Raw genomic sequence first — 22011 nt, 5'->3', positions numbered from 1 at the left:
GTCCGCATATGATATTCGGCCACGTGTCACCGAGTGCAGTTTCGCGTGGGTCCGCCCCTTCGGGTCGCCGCTTAAGCCTTCGGACAGTCGCTCTAATTCGACTAAAATACGCATTAGCCAGAGGTTCCGATGCAGACAGCGGCGCCGTTGGCAACTTGGAACATGGCTGTGGGATTCGTAATTATGGGATAGTTGAAGGGCATTTTTGTCAGGTTCGGGTAAGAGTTGCTAAATCACCGGGTGAGACATTTCGATCCGACCCGTTTCCGAGGCCGAGGGCACCGACGTTTGGAGGATAACGGCGCACATTTGCCGTTATGTCCGCTTGCTTCTTTCTTCATTTTTTTTTTCCTCCTTTTTTTTTTTTTTTAAGATACATCTACTCGCTCCATTTACTAGCCCCGACCCTCACCACTCCCTTGGGCATCGGAAGCAACTCCACGCCAAGGGTTCATACGGCCGCGGTCCGCTCCTCCGCCTGCTCCGCTCACCCCGTCGCGCTCGCGTGACTCCCCGCCCTCTCTCCCTCTCTCCAATGTTAAATAAACTCTAAAACCGCCGACTTATTTCCTCTCTCTTTTCCATCGCCGGCGAGGGTCGGAGCTCGGGCGCCGGCGAAGGAGGCAGCCATAGAGTCCGGCGGCGTCGCGGTCACGGTTAGAATCTGTGGCACTCGCGACGGAGGAGCAGTGTCTATATATATGTAGAGGGACAAAGGAAAAGGATTGAGGGAATATAATATTCTATTGCGGCGGGGGAGGGTGAGGGGTGGGGTGGGGAGTTCTTGCTTGCATTGGAGGGGAAAAGAAGGGGTGGACGCTCGCGCACGGCACGGATGCCGAGGGGATCACTTCGCGGAATCCCCTTCTTCGCCTCCGACGCCTCCTTGCCGTATGGCGTAATCCATTCCCCGGCGATGGTTTCTTTTAAATTCCGCCTCCGTTGGCTTGTTTCGTTATGGTTTTAGTCTTTTAGAGGTTTTTGGGCGAGCGGAGGAGGAGAGAAGGGCGATCCGGTGAGGTTTCCGCCTTTTACCAAGGTTTTTGGTTCTTTTTTCCGTCTTTTGCTGGAATTCTGGCGGTCAAGTGGAATCTATTTCCGATCCGTGGGTGAAAGACTGGATTTGGAGGTTGGAGTTTTGATTCGAGGTTGAATAGGGATTCTGGGGAGTTGAATTCACAGTGGATATCTTTGCCTTCCACCGATCTTCCTCTTTTGTCTCTGATTTTTTAAGCTAATTTCTTACACTGAAATTTTTTCTAGCGATCAGAACTGAATTTGAGCTTTTACTAGTTTTAATATTTTATTTTATATTTTTTTTTGGTTTAAGATCTTCTCAGCGCTACAAAGAGATCAGGTTTTTTTTTAAATTATTATTATTTTAAATCTTCACTTTCCCCGCAATATTTTCAAAAGACTAGAAAGGAGCCACCAAAATTTGAGTTCGGATCCTCTCAAGTTTGGGACCGATCTTTTCTTTTTGCCCCCTTTTACTGTCTGTTATCAGACATAAATGATCAAACTGAGAATTTAATCGTCTCGATATGTTGCAGTTGCTCGATCTGATTCGAATTTTACTGCAGAGCTGAGTCCCAAGTGGGTGCATCTACTGTGGGCAATTAGAAAAGACGGGTGGATCATTTGAGGAAGGTCAGGGTTCGACAGTTTGAATTATTCTCGGGTCTATGGTTTGGGAGCCGCAGGATGCCATCTAAATTCATGGATCAGAGGCGCCCGTCTCTATTTGGCCTTCCCTCTGAGACCTCTTCCTTCTTTTCGGAGGAACTCCCCTTTCCTACTGAGGTACGAATTGCTTTAATACTAATCCTCTTCCATTTCCTAGGTGCATTTCAGGAACTGCATGTAGATCGGCTTTACCGTACTCGAATTTTTCCTAAATTTGTTATATTTTTTGGCTGATACTCGCTCTTAGTTGGGCAGTTTGTTCAATCTTATGTTTGTTTGGATAAATTTGCGTATTTTATTTTTTAAATAAAATTGGCAAACAGTTTTACGGGTGTATTCTTTTAGTTTATGATTTATGTTTATTGTTTTACCAATCTTTTTCTTGTATGCAGAGACAAGTTGGATTTTGGAAACCTGACTCCGTGCCTGATAATCATGGTGAGTATAAACACTTCGGCAATTTGGGTTTTCACCTGTGATCCTACCAACTGCACTCTTAGGTGTACTAATGGATCTTAGGCTTAATTTCTGTATGCTCCAGAGTTCCTTTTATGGTTTGTACTTCATTGTCTCACGGAAGTAGCTGGGTAGTCGTAACAAGGCTTCAGATTCCTATTTTAGCTTCTATTGTATTTGTGGAGAACTTTTTCTTGGTTGTTTGAACTTCTAATTTTTATCTCTTTACAGATCATTCTTTGGGACCATTCTGTTGGCTGTTGTAGCTTTCAGGAGAGCATTTTTGAAGATTTTTATTAGGATTTAATTTTCCCCTCTTTTGCCATCAATTAATTAGCATGGGAACTATAAAAAGAAAGCTGGACTTGGGGCTCTTTGGAACCGCCTGGGTGTTTTTTTTTTTCTTTTTTTTTTTTTGGGGGGGGGGGGGGGGGGATTTAGCAGCACCATGGACTAACCTGCTTACTAAAGGGGGTTGTTCTATAATTCAAATTTGATAAGAACATTGCTAGATAGGGTTTCTGATTAACTACAAGCAGGGACATGTTGTTTGCATCTTGATATACTGTATTTGAATGTCATTTTTCCTTTATGTATTTTCCATTTTTAGCCCAAGGGTTTAATTAATATGAAGTCTGGTTCAATTAATCTTCTGCAGAAACAGAGGGAATGCCATTACTGCCAGGAAGTCAGTCAGTTTCTTCTTCTCCTCTGGAGAAGCTTCATCTAGCGGCTGCAAACTCTGTGGAATGCTTAGAACTTTCACATCCTGATCTTTTTAATGATCAGAAAGCTAAGCTCAGTCTTGAGCCTCATCTGATGGGACCAGACGGGACTATTAACACATCATTGACTTCCTGGATGACTGCTAACCATGATTCTGGATCCCGACCTTATCTCTTGGCACAACCTGCATCCTTATTTGTGCAAGGGAATGGAGTTAGCTTAAATGGGACCCACTATGAGAATGGGCTTTTCTCAAGCTCTTTTTCAGACATACTTGACAAAAAATGTGCGTCTTTCCCTCCCTCTTTTAACATTGCATCTACAAGTTGCTGCCATCTTAGAGACCTATGTTCTTCTGAGATAAGGCTGCCACCTTTTGTTTGATGGCATCAGTTTGGTGGGTTCAAATCCCAGTACCAGCATATAACTTCTATTAACTTTTTTCGTGGAGTATTTACTGGACTGCAGAATTAAGTTCAGGGTGATTATGTTATCATGACATTAATTTTTCTGTGCCTTATGGTTGTGCAGTGAGGTTGTCATCAAACAATGTTCCTTTAGGGCAGTCTGTTGATATGGTGAATTCCAACATTGGGGATGACGAACCTTTTGAATCAATGGAAGAAATTGAGGCCCAAACTATTGGAAACCTACTTCCTGATGATGATGATCTGCTCTCTGGTGTTTTTGACAATCTTGGTTTTAGTGGTCGACCTAGTGGTGGAGATGATATGGATGATGATATATTTTGCAGCGGAGGAGGTATGGAACTTGAAGCTGATGACAACTCTAATGGCAACAAAACTTGTGATTTTTTTGGAGGTGGGGCCCAAAATGGTCAGCAAGGGGGACTAAATGGCCCATTTGCTGGTGAACACCCTTATGGCGAACACCCCTCAAGAACTCTTTTTGTTAGAAACATCAATAGCAATGTTGAAGATGCTGAGTTAAGGGCTCTTTTTGAGGTGCCTCTCTCTCTCTCTTGCTCCCTTCTTGCCATGGTTCTTAATATTAAGTGGCCTCTATCTATTGGGGAACATGTTGTCCAAGCTTTCTTGTATCCTCATCATTCTGTTCTCTATTTTTTCAGCAATATGGGGACATACGCACACTTTATACAGCCTGCAAACATCGTGGTTTTGTAATGATATCCTACTATGATATAAGGGCAGCAAGAAATGCTATGAGAGCACTTCAAAACAAGCCACTGGGGCACAGGAAGCTTGACATACACTTCTCTATTCCGAAGGTAGCCACTTGCTGCCTAGTTTTTTCTAAGTGGTCCTATATGCAGAGCAATTTATTGAAGTTTTGCATTCTATCGTTGCCTATCATTGTTTTAAGAATGCAGCATCATTTTACTCATTTGCTTCAAACTTGATCTTTTGTTTATGATATGCAATTTGAATTTTGCCTAGATACACATTGAGTGCCTGAATACGAAATATTAGTACCAATCTAACTAGCTATTCTATGTGGACATGCGAGAAAGGTGCTGATCCTTCATGTGTTCAAACTTAAAGACAGAGGGGGCCGTGGAGACACGGAGGCCCCGACTGGCGTCTCTCTTCCTTCCTCTTCCTCTCCCTCCCTCCCCGCCCCCCTCTGTCTCTTTCTCTTTTTTCTTCTCCTTCTCCCCCTTTGGCGATGGTAACAGGCGTCTCGGTTTCAATGGCGGAACCGTCCCAGTCCGCTGCTGGTGCGGCTCGAACCGAGCGGTTCGGGACGATTCCGCAGACCTTGGTCTTAGCTTAATGTCTCTCTTGTAGGGATTTCTTTCTCCCCCATGTAGGAGTGCAGAATGGCTTCTAGCTAGCGCATTACCCTCTCTCATGCCTTGGTTAGCCAAACGTAAGGTGCCACAGTCCACTGAAGGACTGGACTAGTTTTAATGCCTTCCACGAGTGGGAGGTCATGTCAAATGTGCCTCTTTATATCCTTTGCCCGGCATAGTTGGTATGCTGTTTCTGTAGCATAGCTGCCTTTGCCTTCATTAAAATAGAAAGTTTTAAGCAAATGAAATGTAGAAACTGCAAGTAGGATGCAAACAAAATATATGTGGAAACTGCACTTAGCATGATAGATGTTTTTATTCACCTTAACATTGATGATCTTGTTGATAAATGCTAGTTGAGCATGTACGTAGATGCACTAAACTCAGCCTTATTATTCTGATACTTTTTATTTTGTAAGATGAGATGCCTCTCCAGTTTTGGCTCCTTTTGCCCTCATGTTTACATGCATGCATAACTTTATATGTTCATGTCCTGATGCTGCACTACTTTTTTTATTAGGACAACCCTTCAGAGAAAGATATTAACCAGGGAACACTGGTGGTATTCAACCTTGATTCCTCTGTTTCAAATGATGATCTTCGCCAGATATTTGGGGTGTATGGTGAAGTCAAAGAGGTTAGATTGATTATAAACCCTAATGCTGAGCTTCCTTCAAGTTCCATTTGAATGAGTTATAAATTAATATAGTTTTTGTTTGCAGATTCGTGAAACTCCTCACAAGCATCACCATAAATTTGTAGAGTTTTATGATGTTAGAGCTGCTGAAGCTGCTCTTCATGCTCTAAACAGGAGCGATATTGCAGGAAAGAAAATTAAGCTTGAGCCTAGCCGCCCTGGAGGTGCAAGACGGTGGTATCGTCCAAGCAGACTCGCTTGTTTTTTCCATTCTTTTAGACATGCTCCTCTTTCTGCATTAAGCTCAGAAAATGCTTGTTATATATTAAATGTTGTCTATCATTTACTTGATTGTTCCTTTTCTGTTTTTCTTTTTGGAAAGATGATAATGAAAATATGATATGTGATGCTATCAAGACAAAACCCTGAAATCATAGTCGGTCATATATTTTCTTAGTGTTGTTAATGGTATGTCAAAAATGTGTTGTTAATTACATGTTGAATTGAATATTAGCTTTCAGGATGAGGTTTTAAATGTTAGAAGCTATTTCTGCACCAGTAATTCTGGATATTTTATTTGTGACAGTTTTGTTTGCTATCCTTTATCAAGATTATCTTTTGATTATAATCAAATTACTTATGGATATTTCCTCCAAATAGTTTGGAAAAGGCTTGATGGTTATGATTATGGTGCAGATATTCCTTGTTTGGGTACTTGATTTCTTTTCTGTTATGCTATCTGTCTGTCTATCTAATCTTCTGCTTGACTGAGATCCAGTGGCATAACTGAGTTTTGGTTGTTAATTGATGCATGCAGAACTTTAGAATATATATCTGTTAGCTAAATACCAATTCATATGATTGCAAAAATTGTGCATTAGAAATTTAACCTATTCTGTTTTGTTCATCATTTTCTAAAACTTGCCATATGTAGATATAAGTTTTGGATTCTTCAATGGTTAAACTTATGCCTGTATATATATAAAATCTATTTCTGCACTTGACCATAGTATTTAGGATTTGGTTGAGTTTGGACAACGTGGGTGAGGCTCGTGGAACCATCCCAAAATCTTGCAAGCCCATTAGATTGTGTACTGTTATGCCCAGTAATTCTTTCTATTCATGTAAATTGTTATTTGCACTCATTCGAAGTGCTAGATCCTAGTCTGACTATCAACTGAACAAGTTGCTTGCTAACAGCTAATGCTAGTCTTGGTAAGATTTGCTCATTTTATAGTCAAGCAGAGCTTGAGTAGAGGATTGATACCCAGTGTTTGGCTCAGTTAAGCTTGATAAAATATATTTTATGAGACATTTATCATGGAAACATATGTTGTATGACAATGATTTCAAAGTTAAAATGTTTCCTGTGTTTACAAACACTGCACTCATCAGATTGAGATCTGATGACCAAGATTAGCTCTCCATATGAAGTGACAGAGGAGTATCTTGGAATCAATGCTTGTGGATCTGTCGGTCAGATGACTAAGTTCTTGCTCTTAATAGAAATCAGGTAGCCAATTTTCTGGAGTGTGACTTAGAGATCTTGCTCTAAAGAGATTTGTCGGGTATGGAGGTGTGCAGAGTGGCAGTGTACCTCACGAGTTGTTTGTCAACAAATCATGTTCAGCCTGATAGTAAAGGATTCGAGCTCAAGCTTGTATTTTGGGCTTGAAATTGTTACCAGGTGGAGCTTGGCCTTAGCATTGACTGGTGGCTTAAGCTATGTCTATCTCGCTTTAGTTTGGCACAATTGTTCTCCTATATCCTGGTCACTTTCTACATTCATATATTACTTTCTTCATCTCCTTCATTTGGCACCAACAATCCAGTTTATTTTTCATTCAAAACAAATTTGAATATAGCTTTACTTCAGCATTCTAAGAACATATTCAGACTATTCTGACCTATCATTGTTTTTTTTTTTTTTTTGAATTTCTGAATCCCATCTACTGCTGTTTCTTCTTCCATGTTTCTTCAGAGTGTTGGAGCGTGTTTATGGAGGTCAAAAATTTCTTCCAATCTGTTTGGTTCTAGACAATCTTTATAGGAGCTTTTATCATTCAAATACATATACCATGATAGTATTGTTATTCAATGTTGTTAAAATCGGGATCGTATTGGCAACTACAGGGGGGATCAAATCAGATTGGATCGTGGATCGAATAGCAAATCGTAAGATTTTTTCCAATTTCTTTTAACATAAAAAATAGGGCTGAAACTATGTGAAGTGTAAGAAGCATAACTAATTTTTCTTTTAACAAATAATTGGTAAGAAATCATCATACAGGAACATATAAAGATCACTTGCCAACAACCATAATCCCATAAATATCGTTTCCAAGAGGAAAATAAGATATTTATAGTTTTATTTCACCATGTAAGTTTAATAGAGTATCTTAATTTGAGATATTTAACCCAAAATGTGTATAGATGTTGACTTATTGTAGGAGTTAGAGTTTTTAAAATGGTAGAAGCGATAACTCTAGGTTTTACTATCTTTGCTGCAAACCAACTAAGTCAATTTTTATTTAGTATTAAAGTTGAAAATTTAAAGGAAATTGTTGATTTGATGTTTTGAAAATTCATCAATGATGAATTGATCACTATAAAAGTCAAAAAGATTATTTGATTTTAAACATGAATATATAGCTTTAGTTTGTACAAACATGACTTGGATCTAGATCTTATGATCCAAATATGGATCTTCCTAGTGCATGAAGCTCTTGCCATGGAGGTGTTTGAGAGGGGTCATATGTATGCGACGTTACCCCCGCACGCTGAGAGGTTGTTTTCATGTTTTATATCCATGACACCCTAGTTACAATAGAGCAATTTTACTATTGTGCCAAGGCCCACCCTCCCATCCAAATATGAATCATACGATCCATACTGATCTTGATCTAGGGGTTCGACTCGGATCATTGAGATATGATCCAGATCATGGATTGTAAGATCTTGATAGCATTGTTATTCTTGCATTTCATGTGAACTTGGAATAGCTACCATGCTACACTTGGACATGGTATTGATATTGTAGTTTGATACCTTAGGAAATTGCTACTTCTAGCTAGATTCCAAGTACTGATATTGGTGTGCATATTGGCACTTGACTGGTATGGGTGTATTGAGTGTTGGCACGATACATTGGTTTGTTACTGAGTATCAGTCAGTAACCAGTGATAGAGAAATTATCCAACCTGAACTGGTAGTCTTTAATAATTTTATTCTGACCTTGAAACAGACCTGATCTGAATCTTGGTTTCAACACCTACTTTTCCTAAAGCATCAACTATAACTTGGCACATTCATTTTTCCATACTAGTACCAGAATGTGTTATAAGAATAAAGTTTCATCAGTGAAGCCATCGGTAAAGCAAGACCCTCATGGCAGTGTGATTCTTAATGCTTACCATACTTTCCTTTAGTTTTTCATAATATGAGGACATGAACTCCTTGCAAAGCGCAACTTATGTGTCTCGTGCAAGCATCCTTTGTTTTGCTTTGCTATATGTGACCATAAAACCTGGAAGCAATGTCTTAAATCTTGGTATCAGGGCCTGTCATTGTTTGGTCCTGGGCCAGTGAGGCACTGGGACAGGTTGGCATGGACTGAGATGGTTATTAGCAACAAGAATGAAAAAGAAAAAAATTTGTGTCCTGGACAAGGGTGCTATGTCCTGATCCGTCTTGAGGGGAACCGGTGTCGTGTGCCTGTCTCCGATACTATTTTCTCATTGGAATGTAGGGTACCAGCAGGACATGCCAGTTTTGTCAGGATGCGAATCCTTTCCCTGCAGGTTATAATTTGTCAAAGGAACAAAGGGATTTGACGAAAAAATAATATGCTGAAGGTATAAAACTGGTGCAGTAAGCTAATATAGTATTGTAAGAACTTAATGTCTTTAAAGCATATTTAAGAAACCAGATACCGTATATTTTGGAATGATGAAAAGTTTACATATTTAGGAAATATTAGTTTCTGCCAATTCAAGGAAGTTTATGTATTGCAAGTCAGTTTCATAAACAAATCCTATGTATAAACAATAAGACTTCTTCTGAGGGGTTCAGTTTGATTTAGATTAGGAAACTTGAGGAACATTGAAGCCGTCTTCAATTATAAAATACGTGGTTTCGATTTGATTATTTTTTAGCATCCATGCCAATTCCTTGCCAAGTTCTTCTAGTTTAACCTCAACGTATTAAAACCCTAACTCTGTAATAATGCAGCGATATGAATCATTTCATAACAAAAAATTTTCTTTGAGATATTCTGCATATGGAATAATTTTAATCGCTGGTCCAATTTTATATTGAGGACAAAATCTATCTTGTATGACATGCACCTACAACATTCTTGGCTTATATTACTGGATAATTTATGAGCTCTTCTGTCATTGTTTGTTCTTCTTGGAGTGTTAGCTGCAGATTGTTGTTAAGGACTTCATTTTCCTTTTTCAACATAACTGCCAATATGGGGACTTGTGTTTGTTTTTTGTGCTCTTATAGTTGGCAGTATATATATTCAAATGACATTTATTCCTCTGTTATTGTTTTGTTTGTTAATCTATTTCTTTGAAGTTTAAATTTGTATTTTCTTTGTGCATATTAATTATTGTTTCTTTGTGCCGGCAGCTTAATGCAGCAGTTATCTCCAGAGTTGGAGCAGGAAGAGCTGAACCGAGGAAAGCAGGGCAGTCCTAATAACTCTCCATCGGGATGCTTTGGTATGAAATTTGGCACCTTTTATCTGTTTGCTGATAATATGCCCTCCTGGCATTTCCTTTGCTGATAGCAGGTTTGCTTTGGCTTTCATATCTCAACTCACCTGTCGGCTTTCTCTAGGATCCATCCCTTTTGGTCCAATTACATCAAATTGTCTCGAAAATGGAGCTAGCCAGGGCCTACATTCTGCAGCCCAAGGACCAACTGGTCCATTTTTGGAATCCACATTTCATGGAATATCCTCCAGTGGACCTCAGAGTCTATCCTCCCCTGTTAGAATAGCATCAGTAGGTAACCACAGCAATCAATCCATCCAGGATGAGCTCAGCAACTCACTGGGTCAGTTGAGCTTCGGATTTCAAAGTTTGCCAGGTTACCATCCTCGTTCACTTCCTGAGTATCCCAATGGATTAAGTAATGGAATCCAACACAGCTCCTCAAATACTATGTCATCCATCAGTATCAATATCAATTCCAGGCCTGCTGAGGGAACTGATAACATGCATATTCATAAAGTAGGCTCTGGAAGCCTTAACAGCCATTCCTTTGATCATAGCGAAGGTGGTAAGTGGAATAAACATTCATTTATTTACACTAATGTCATTTCCTTTTGAGTACAATCCTGATCTTTATTTGTTAAGGATTGAATTTTGGCTACTCGAGCATGATGTCAGTGGGACTGCCCATCTATTTTCTGGTCAAACCAAAAGCTGTGTAATCTCAGTTTGAGATGATAAAAAAAGAAAGCTATCTGATTTGTTGAAATTCTTGCTTATGGTAGCTAATGTATAAATATAGAACTTTTTGGTATCTCTTTCTTTTTATTTCTAGCTGGCTTATTAATAATACTTCCCTTGGTTTGCAGCATTTGGAGTTTCTGGAAATGGAAGCTGCCCTCTTCATGGACGTCAGTATGCTTGGAATAATTCAAATGCATTCCACCATTACCCCCCTGGCCCCATGCTATGGTCCAATTCACCATCATTTGTGAACAGCATGCCTACTCATCCCCCGCCTCAGATGCATGGACTTCCAGGAGTTCCATCTCATATGCTGAATACTGTTCTACCTTTTCACCAACATCATGTTGGTTCAGCACCTGCCATCAATCCATCTCTTTGGGATAGGCGACATGGCTATGCAGGGGATTCCAAGGATATACCTGCTTTTCATCCAGAATCTCTTGGAACTATGGGGTTTTCTGGCAGCCCTCAGCTGCATGCGCTGGAACTTGCTTCTCGCAACATCTTTCCTCATGCTAGTGGGAGCTGCATAGATCCTTCTTTTTCTCCTGCACAAGTTGGAATTCCTTCGCTCCAGCAAAGGTGTCACATGTTCCATGGAAGGAACCTCATGACCGCTATGCCTGCCCCATTTGATGCTCCTAATGATCGTATCAGGAGTCGAAGAAGTGAAGCAAGTGCAAATCAGTGTGATAACAAAAAGCAATATGAACTTGATATCGAACGCATTGTGCATGGAGAAGACTCTCGAACAACACTTATGATTAAAAACATTCCCAACAAGTATGTGGATCAGAGATGTTAGCTTCCTATATAATTGTAAAAATCTTCTCTAAGGGCCTGTTTGGATTTTGCTATAGGATTGGGTTGAAAATCTTGTAGGATTTGTGGATAGGGTCAGTACAACTAATAAGATCATAGACTATAGGCTGGGTAGGCAGAATATCCAAGAATAGCTTTGGAGTGGGCTGGCTCGAGTTACGTAGGGAGAAAAAAAGGCCTACTGTGGGACTCGGGCTAGCTCACTCCAAAGCTATTTATGGATACTTTATGAATACAGGCCTAACCTAACATGTAGCCTGTGATTTTGCGGGTTGTGCTGGCCCAATGTATGAATCCTACAGGATTTTCAGCCCAATCCTGTTGGAAAATCTAAACATGCCCTAAATTTTTCCATTCCTTGAATCCTTAAACTGTTTTGAACTTGATAAACAGATACACCTCTAAGATGCTTCTGGCTGCTATTGATGAACATCATCGAGGAACTTATGATTTTATCTATTTGCCCATTGACTTTAAGGTAAGTAACATTTTTAATAAACAGGATCCTTGTCATCACTTGTTATGTAGATATTCACTTTCCATTATTGATGCATCTAATTGTATTTTTCACCTCCTTATCCTTTCCAGAACAAATGCAATGTGGGTTATGCTTTTATCAACATGATTGATCCTCAGCATATAATTCCATTTTATCAGGTTTGGTTTGCTGCATCTCGTCATATAGAAGATGCAAGAATAAGATTTAATATTATGTTTATGGTCATATCCCCTTACACTGATTTAGTATTGCTGGAATCACATTTTAAGCATGTTTAGATTGCTCTTGTTTTATATTGGCTTTTGTATATAGGTTTCCATGGGCATTTTCTGTGTTCTTTTGACACCAATAGTCTGCTTAGCTTTTATCATGACACTAATATTCCTTTTGCGTACATGATCTCTCTCTCTCTCTCTCTCTCTCTCTCTCTCTCTCTCTGTGGCATGAGCATTCTAGCTTCAGTGTAGCACCAGCACATCACCGACATATATGCTCCAAAAAAAATTGCTGAGAAAATTGGTTGATTGTCTGCAGACATTTAATGGTAAGAAATGGGAGAAGTTCAACAGTGAAAAAGTGGCATCACTTGCATATGCCAGAATCCAAGGAAAAGCAGCTCTTATTGCTCATTTCCAGAATTCAAGTCTTATGAATGAGGACAAACGGTGTCGTCCTATTCTCTTCCATTCAGATGGTCCTAATGCAGGGGATCAGGTACCAGCCATCATTTCAGACTAATGGATTCAGCTTTGTATTTTTCATTTTATAATTTTCTCCTAATATATCTACCTGCCCATCTGTAGCCTCTCCATAAATTTGCATGTCATCAACAAATTCGTCAAATTTGTAATCCAGAAATTATAAAATGTGTTTAATTGTTTGTTGGGGATTAATATTGGTTGGATCTTCAATGCTTGTGCCTCTAACCAATGCCACTCTCATGACTGGTCATCTGCCAAAGGTATCTTGGATTTCATATTTGCATTTCATAGTTTTCTTTCCCTTGCCCTCTGGGTGCATGGTAAAGTGCAATCAGCAACCAATCATGAATTTTCCTCACCTTATTGGGGATCATAATTGCCAGAAACTTCATATGGTTTTCTCAACTTTTCTCCTTATACTGGGACTTTTGAAACTTCAAGCACTAAAGGTTTCCCTTTTGCAGGAGCCCTTCCCTATGGGGGAGAACATCCGGTCCAGGTCTGGCAGATCAAGGACTGCCAGTAATGAAGAGAACCTTCATGGAAATCCATCAACCTCTGCAAATGGAGAAGCTTCTTGCAGTGGAGCGGGCTCTCCTTCAGGTTCCACCAAGGACTCGGAGTGACCCAAGCCACTCATCCAGGGGCTACTAACGTTAAAGACCAAACCTGTAACAAAATCTCATCTCCAATTTCCCTCTATTTTTTCTTGTTTTTGTTGTGTCCAGAATTTGTAGTGATAACTTCTGTGGCATGGTGGGCTGCCAATTTTCACCGTTGGGTGCTGTAGATTGCATCACCAAGTGAGTGAGAGAGGGACTTCCAATTTTCCCTGGATTATATATTCAGTAACTGATGACAGAAAGGCGATAGACACGGGGAGAGCTTTAAGATTTTGGATGGACGTAAGAGGAATAAACGGTGTACAGGAGTTTCAAAAGAGCGAGGACAACCAAAATTTTCCTAGTTATGCGGTCTGAGAAGGCCTTCTCTGTGTTTTCTTTCCTTCAATGTTTTGGTTTTACTTGCATTTTTGAGTCTGAGAACCCATGTGTGGGGTTCTGTTTTCCAGCTGGGTGGGTTGTCCTCGTAGAGGTCCACCTGGCATATCATCAATATTGCATGTTTGTTTACTTATTTATACATCCATAAAGCACGAATTTTGCAGTGCTGGGTCTTCTGCTATATGTGCTTTTCATCATCGGTGTTTATATTAAAGTAGCTGGATGTTTGGGAGAGGAGAAAATTAGATAGATGTCTTGATACCGATATTATGATTATGCATGTGGTTGTGTGGTATCAGTGTTGATATGCTGAATACTTGATAGCTTAACCAGTAAGAACCTGCCAAATTCCCGATCTTCAAGATGATGGATCTCAATTTGCAAGAATCCCAAGAGAATGGCAATCCCAAAAGCTGCAGATCTTATTAACTACTTACTGCTAAGTAATATAGTTTCAATGCTATGGCCTTCAGGATGAATGTGTTGAAAAATGGCTCTCAGCAACTGGAATTGCTGAACTATGAACAGTTGTATCTTTTAAAATAGAAAGTGGTATCAATCCTTCTGAGGCATCCTCAGGATATCATCTGTGAACTGTTTCCCTCGTAGGCTAATCAGAATCATAAGAGAGAACTTGGAAACAGGCGGCACTATCATAAAAAGAAATTAGGCGTAAACAGAGCTGTGGACTGAGCAAAATTTGCATGCACCCAGATGTTGAAAGCCAGATGGAGCCAGCATATGCTCTAGGCAATTAGCAAAGAGATCTAATACTTCTCACGCGAATTATTACCACCTCTACTTTATACAAAATAATACTTCAAAAAAAAAAAAAAAGTAACTCCAATTAGTAGATGAAAACTAAATACATAAACATTAGCATACAAAAGAAGGCAATTCATCGTTAGCATGCAAAAGAAGGCAATTCACTGTTGCATGACTGCTCTGCACACTGGACTAATAGTATTCAGCTGCAGGCCTGCAGCCACTCAAGGATGCAGCACTCATGGAACTTGTGGAAACACCAGCCAACCTTCAATTCTATCGATGTCGAACTCATCCTGACACAATGGACATACCTCGCCGGACCTCTTCGGCTAACGGTGCTTGCCCGGCCATCGCAGACTCCAGCTTGCAGATGGTTCGTTTGAGCTCGTCTCCTAGAACCAAGACACAACCGGTGAGCTCCAGTGGGAATTTACGTGGATCGCAGACCATGAGCCGCGGATATCGAGCAGCTCTCGCTCGAAGTCCTCTCGATGCCTCAGTGGTTCTGAAATCAGCAACAAGCGACGCTGATGGGGACATCAAAGCTGACCACCCTGCCGTTTAGTCCCCAATTTTATTTGCATTTTATTTTCTTTTATTTCTGGGTTTGCTTGCAATTTTATTATTGTTGAACTTTATTTGTGTAGTTTGGGCTTATTGGGAATTATTTTGTGTAAAGGGTTTTATCTTAATTGTTCTTATTGGGTCCTATTTATAGAAAACTTTTATGTTGATTAGAGTTAATGAAGTACTGAAGATTTCTTCCCCCACCTTTCTTTCTCTGGTCTCTCTTCCTCCCTTCCTGTCTCCCTCTTCCTTCTCTCTTCTTCTCACTCTTCTCCTTCCTCTGCCTCTCTTCCTCTTCTTCCTCCCTTTTCCTCTGTCTCCCTATTTTGCAGCAGCCACAGTCATCCCCAGTTGGACTTTCACCGCAGCAGCCCTTCTCCCGTCCCGATCCGGCATCAACTTGGTATCAGAGCATTGGCGGGCTTTGCCTCTATTGCCAAAGCCCCGATCTGGTTTATGCTGGGTTTGTCCCTGTCTTCGACGTCGGAGCCTCTAAGCAGAGCCCCTTCCGAGTGCTCTGTTTCCTCTTCCTCCCCCCACCCCCCCCCCCCCAAAAAAAAAACAGCCCCTTCGTGGTTGGCCCTTCCCTGTCTCTGTGCCCACACCCGCCGTCTCCCTTCACGACGCCGCCGTGCCATTGGTTCGCCGCCGGAGGTCATCGCGCCCCACGGACACCCACCGTGCCACGAGTTCCATGGTTCTGCCACCGTCGGTCCCGTGACCGATCGTCGGAAGAAGTCGCCGCCCGTTGGAAACCCATGGTCGACTACCCCGGCGCCACCGTCTACGGAACCGCAACCGGGCCTCTGCCTCCGTCCCACAACCACCGCCGTGAAGATCGCGGCATTACACCGAGTCTGTTAGCGGTTGAAGACGGACTTCATTAACGGCCGTTTCGCCGCATCACTGCCTCCGTCGTTGCTTCCCCGACGCCGTCTACGCCGAGCCGCCATTCGTCCACGGTGTTTCCCCGCCGCCTGCACCTCCCCACCGACGAACACCGCCGCCGAGCATCCCACTCAACCGCCTCCGCCCGTGCCACCTCCTGCCGCCGCCGAGATCCGCCCTCGCCCGAGCCCCGTCTTCTCCTTCCCCACCGAGCCACGCCGCCTCGCCGTCGCCGTCCCCGCCACTCCCGCGACCGCCCGATTGCCACCACTGCTGCCTCCTTACCCGTGCCCGCGTGCTCCACCACTGCTGCCGTGCGCCGTCGGCCGCTGCCTACTCCAGCCGGACCGCCTGCAGTGCCCGTCGCCGAGCCTTCGTCCGAGCCGCTCCCATCCAGCTCTCATCCGCGATCAGGGACACCCCTGTGTGCCAGGCTGCCAGCCGAGAGGTGGCATCAGGCCACATCCGTGCCCGACCGGCCTGGCCCAGTTCTCCTCAGCAGGCCGCCAGCCCAGCCCATGCGCCGTACTGTAGCGTCGTCCAAGCCCAATCGGCCGCAGACCCTGTTTCAGGCCCGATCCAGCACCTTTTTTCAGCCCATTTCAGAAGTCCAGGAGCCCTCATGCTGCAGATCCAGGCCCATCGCTCCAGCTAGCTCCACCCGGCACCAATGTCGTGTTCGAGACTCTACAATGGACGCTTCCGGTTGACTGCATCCGCCATAGGTAATAGGCTCTTCTTTCTTTTGGGCTTGTTTATCTAGTTATGCTCTAATTCTCTTGCATGACATTCCTATTTTGCCAAAACTTATTTTTCTGTCAAACTGCAAAACCTAGAACATTTACTGCCACACCCATCCTACCCACCATTTAAATCTAAATATTAAATTAGCACACCTTAGCGACAGGATAATTCTCAACATCCGTCGATCAAATTACTTTAGAATTAGAACGACCGTTATACGTGTTTGCAACCTAATTTCTTATAGTGACTAATTTTCTACCTTAATTCTGAAATAAGCAAGTACAAATTAGTAATATTTAATTTTAAGTTATTTTATGAAAATTTGCTGATTTCCGAAGTCATAGTAGATCGCATTAGTAGGTTGTCCTGCATTGCATTTGGTAAGTTAGGGTTCATTAGTAGCATTGCATATCATATCACCAACGTGAGTAGTCCCTGCATGCCAACCCGTAGTGGTAGAGAGTACCTCCTCACTGACTCTCAGACCCCTTTACCCACCATGGACCCCAGAGTTCTACAAGATATTTTGGAACAATTAGCTGCATTACGAGCTGATCAAGACGAATTCAAACGAGAGATCCGAGCTCTAGTGCAACATCCTAGGACTCCTGAACCGTTAACTCCAATCGCAGCTTATCCCGAGCTTGGTTTGGCCACACCACCTGTAGGTCTTTCCCATCTTCCTAGGAACCAACATCCTCCTGATCACCAGCGCGATCTTGACGAACGACTACTTCGTACCGTAAGAGTAGATGCCCCCACATTTGCTGGTCAACTAGAGCCAAGCATGTATCTTGATTGGAGAGCAGCCATGGATAATTATTTTGAGTAGTATGAAATGATTGACGATAGAAAAGTACGATTCGCTAAAATGAAGCTTATTGGGCAAGCTCACTGGTACTGGCATAATGTTGAACATATGCGTAAGACCCAAAGGCTTCCTCGTATCACCACCTAGGAGGATATGAAGGAAAAGCTGAATGAGAAGTATCTGTCATTCTCTTACCGACAACGCCTTATGGATAGGTGGCAGAAACTAACTCAAGGGACATCAACCGTTGCTGATTACATTGCACAATTTGAGGAGTTTCATATGAGGTGCGGTGTAATCGAAGAGGAGACTGTTACTCTCTCTAGGTTTCGGGCAGGACTCCGCGAGGAGATCCAGAAAGAACTAATCCTCCGAGAGATTATTACTCTTGGCCAAGCATACTAGTTGGCTCAAGATGTAGATAGTTTCTTACAAGCCCTTGTAGTGAGGCGTGCCGACCCTCGACCCATGGCCCCAGGAGCCCGACCTAATCAAAACTACCTCCCACAACCCAGGCAGCTTCCCAATCCTTTTAACCAGGCCAGCCCTAGCCAAGCACCGATTCAGACATCCCCGATACTTGTCCAGAACCCTTCAAATGATAAAGAAAAGGGTATACTAGGTCCCAATCCTCATTTTAGAAGCCAAACCCAATGTTTCAGGTGCCAAAAATTTGGCCATATAGCGTCCCAATGTAATGCCAAGATCTATCTCATGACTGAACTAGAAGTTGGGACTCAAGCGAATGAATGTGTCGAAGAAGTCTATGAGCCAAATATTGAGGATTTTGTAGGAGACTTTGGAGACGACAAGACCGAGTTAGAGTTTCTGCAGGCTGAACCCCAAAAGAAGCCCACTGATCGAAATAACTAAAACCCTAGGCTTCATGTGGTTAGGTGCACTCTAACTCAGACTAAGACCGAACAAGATTGGCGTAGGACCTCCCTATTTTACACGCTCATTAAGATCAATGGTAAAACATGCAAAATCCTATTTGATAGCGGAAGTTGTATTAATGCCATTGCTTCCGGAGTTGTCTCCCGCCTCGGCCTGAAATCTACCCCTCATCCCAACCCATATAAAGTAGCTTGGGTAGATAAGACATCTCTTTCTGTGTCGGAAAGATGCCTCGTCCCGATTCAATTTCTATCCTATAAAGACGAAATCTGGTGCGACTGCATTCCGATTGACGTAGGTCAAGTCATCCTAGGGAGGCCTTGGTTATACGATATGGATGTCACACTTCATGGGCGTTCGAATTTGTGTAGCTTTATATTCTAGGGTCGGAAAATTATACTGAACTCATTGCCTCCTAGAGAGTCCGCCCCTGAAAAGAAGAGTGCCACTCTACAAAAAGATGAATCACTTCACATCATTACTTCGAAAGAGGTAATGAAAGATATCGAAAGCCAATCACCTGTGTTTGCCCTCGTGGCTAGGGTTATCAATGTGGAGTCGAGCCCTGAGCAACCACCGGCAGTAGTTCCCCTGCTGAGGAGTTTCACTCTGTTTTTCCTAAGGATCTTCCAGATACACTTCTTCTGATGCGTGATATCCAGCACGCAGTTGATCTCGTTCCCGAAGCATCCTTATCCAATCTTCCTCATCATAGGCTCAACCCAAATGAGCACACTGAACTGAAACATCAAGTTGACGAACTTCTTACCCAAGGGTATGTTCGTGAGAGTCTGAGCTCCTGTGCTGTACCCACACTCCTCACCCCCAATAAAATTACGGTTAAGTATCGTTTTCCCATCCCTAGGCTGAACGACCTCTTAGATTTTATATCTAGTGCCACAATCCCATGGCAAGATGTTAGTATGACCAGAGTTGCCAAACTTTATTTCAATGAAGTCGTTAGACCCCCTGACCTTCCAAAATCTATTATATCTGATGGAGATGTTAGATCCGTGAGCTCCTTTAGGAAAATTCTTGGACACATGATTGGCACTAAATTAAAATTTTCGTCGGCCTATGCTAGGACTTGGGATTTAGTGTTACCGACTGCTGAGTTTGCATATAATAGTTCCATTAATAGGTCCTTAGGCATGAGTCTCTTCGAAGTGGTGAATGGATATAAATCTAGGCAGCCTATAGACTTGATTCCCATGTCTCATCAACATAGAATCTCTGAGTCTGCACAATCATTTGCATCACACCTGTATTCATTGCATCAGGAAATCAGCAAACGTATTCCCTCTAATAACTTAAAATATAAATTCCTTGCTGATTTGCACAGACGTTATAAAGAGTTGAATGTAGGAGATTCTGTCATGGTGAAAATTAGACCTGAACGACTTTCTTCGAGAACGTTCAAAAGTTGCAATCCCGTAGTGTAGGACCGTTCAAAGTCCTAAAGAAAATCAGTTGGAATGCTTATGTTGTAGATCTTCCTGAAGCCTATGGAATTAGTGCGACATTTAAAATTGAAGATTTAGTCCCATACAAAAGGTCCACATTCATTCCTTTTAACCCTTTTGTTGATACACCCGCCTCTGTTGATCACCTTGACCCATCACTTGCTATTGAGCCTCCACCTCCAAAGTTTCATGCACGCAGAGAACACATAGAACATATATTATATGAGCAGGTTATATCTACTAGGAGAGGAAGCTACCAACGTTACCTTGTTCGGTGGAAAGGACGACCCAAATCGGATGTGATGTGGATTTCGCGAGCCGAGTTGCAGTGCCTTGACCCTGACCTTCCGGAGCAGTACGACAGCCGGCCAGACTTGCACTTGACAGGGTTGAGCTTCTCCCACCCGGAAGGAGTTGATGGGGACATCAGAGATGACCATCCTGTCGTTTAGTCCCCAATTTTATTTGCATTTTATTTTCTTTTATTTCTGGGTTTGCTTGCAATTTTATTATTGTTGAACTTTATTTGTGTAGTTTGGGCTTATTGAGAATTATTTTATGTAAATGGGTTTATTTTAATTGTTGTTCTTATTGGGCCCTATTTATAGGGAACTTTTATGTTGATTAGGATTAATGAAGTATTGAAGATTTCTTCCCCCACCTTTCTTTCTCTGGTCTCTCTTCCTCCCTTCCTGTCTCCCTCTTCCTTCTCTCTTCTTCTCACTCTTCTCCTTCCCTCTGCCTCTCTTCTCTCCTCCTCTTCTTCCTCCCTTTTCCTCTGTCTCCCTATTTTGCAGCAGCCACAGTCATCCCCAGTTGGACTTTCACCGCAGCAGCCCTTCTCCCGTCCCGATCCGGCATCAGACGCTCCTTGATGTAAGAAAGTTTCTCCAACCATTGGCTCGCCTGGAGAAAAGTCATGGTGCTTGCTCTCTTTGGCCACCGAGTCTTGTAGTCTACGAACTATATGGAGTTCGCTTTAGGAAGCTTTTATAAGGTGAGGAAAGCGAGAGACACCGGGAGACCGAAGCTTGAGGAAGCTTTTATAAGGTGAGGAGGAATCAGAGATGGGCTTCTCCTATACTAGTCGGACTAGGAACTGAGGGGTTAAATTTTAGGCCAGCTCCGCATGGTCATTAAAGGCGACCATATCTTGGCACGTGAAAGATTGGTTGTGATCATATTTTATTAAGAGTTTTCCAGGCTTAAAGCACCCAAAAGAATCTGTTTTTTTTTTTAAAGAAAAGAATACGGCAACAAGTTTGGGCAACAAGCACTTTGATAGTAAAACTTTAATTTTTTTCAATTAGTCATCATAACATATTTTTCCATTTCAATACGGCCCAGCCATCTATTTATACTCTAATACTAGTAACGAAATGTGGAAAATAACTAAAATATCCTAAATCTTCTATCAAAATTACTAATAGAAGAAAACTATTTCACTGTGATTTTTGTTGAGAAAGATGTTAGATTTTTAGTTTTTACTCTGCTCTTTTTTTTAAAGGCATAAAGATATTATTAAAAAAAGATCTAGGACTAAAAGGCGGGGTACCCTATGGACTGGAGATGGATAAGTGCCCTTGGCACTCAGAGGTATCCTATTTTTTAATTTTATTGGGTGTATTCGTATCCATCAGGTATGATCCATCCGTCCTAGCAAAAAAAAAAAAAAAAAAAAAAAAAAAGACGACGACCATGACTAAGAGGCGGGGTTCATGTTGTAGATGGAGTGGGAAGGGAAAAGTCTGTCAATATATCGCTCTTGCTGATGCGGGCCAACTCCTCTTGAGGAATTGGAAGTATGAGACTAGACTCACTCTCCACAATTGGATGAATCGAGAGGAGGAATCTAATCGATCCAGACGCTTTCTTCCACTCATCTCCTCCTTTTTCCCACTCTCGTTCCGCCGCACCACTCGCCGCCTCCTTTCCGGCACCTCTCACCGTCCGCCGCCTCCTCCTCTTCTACCATATCCCTCTCACTCTCGGTCTCTCTCACGCACCCTCTTTCTCTCGCACCTTTCCCATTTCACACGTCCATGCTCTCCCTCTGTTCTCCTCTTCTTCTTCCTCTCCTTCTTCCCTTCTTCTTCTTCC

At 42.2% G+C, this 22011-nt stretch overlaps 1 protein-coding gene across 26 annotated transcripts; it reads left to right on the top strand.

Annotated features, from left to right (window-relative positions):
• Window positions 1-370: 370 nt before the first annotated feature.
• LOC103722356 (protein MEI2-like 4) lies at window positions 371-13954 on the top strand. Of its 26 annotated transcripts, none has more exons than XM_089927069.1 (16): window positions 371-505; window positions 1584-1803; window positions 2079-2124; window positions 2801-3154; window positions 3400-3833; window positions 3959-4117; window positions 5163-5279; window positions 5365-5513; window positions 9915-10006; window positions 10125-10568; window positions 10870-11530; window positions 11963-12047; window positions 12158-12226; window positions 12603-12782; window positions 13234-13440; window positions 13560-13954. In XM_089927069.1, the coding sequence occupies exons 2-15, from the start codon at window positions 1705-1707 to the stop codon at window positions 13393-13395; spliced, it is 3051 nt and encodes a 1016-aa protein (XP_089783195.1). In that variant the 5' UTR covers window positions 371-505; window positions 1584-1704; the 3' UTR covers window positions 13396-13440; window positions 13560-13954. The 26 variants fall into 26 exon arrangements, with proteins under 26 accessions (XP_089783195.1, XP_089783193.1, XP_008811107.4 ...); XM_089927064.1 differs by having other exon boundaries at window positions 376-505; window positions 5365-5516; XM_088710093.2 differs by having other exon boundaries at window positions 398-891; window positions 5365-5516.
• The last annotated feature ends 8057 nt before the right edge of the window (window positions 13955-22011 follow it).

This window comes from Phoenix dactylifera, chromosome 13 (genome assembly GCF_051530095.1).
Source record: "Phoenix dactylifera cultivar Ajwa chromosome 13, Ajwa_hap1_PhDact_Kaust_v1.1, whole genome shotgun sequence".
Taxonomy (NCBI): domain Eukaryota; kingdom Viridiplantae; phylum Streptophyta; class Magnoliopsida; order Arecales; family Arecaceae; genus Phoenix; species Phoenix dactylifera.
Note: the sequence above shows the minus strand (reverse complement) of the source record. Positions and strands in the feature narration are given on the sequence as shown.

Coding starts and splice junctions, on each gene's coding strand:
- LOC103722356 (XM_008812885.6), top strand. CDS start 1,705: ATGCCATCTAAATTCATGGATCAGAGGCGCCCGTCTCTATTTGGCCTT. Junction 1,804..2,078: donor AACTCCCCTTTCCTACTGAG/GTACGAATTGCT, acceptor TCTTGTATGCAG/AGACAAGTTGGATTTTGGAA. Junction 10,569..10,869: donor CTTTGATCATAGCGAAGGTG/GTAAGTGGAATA, acceptor CTTGGTTTGCAG/CATTTGGAGTTTCTGGAAAT.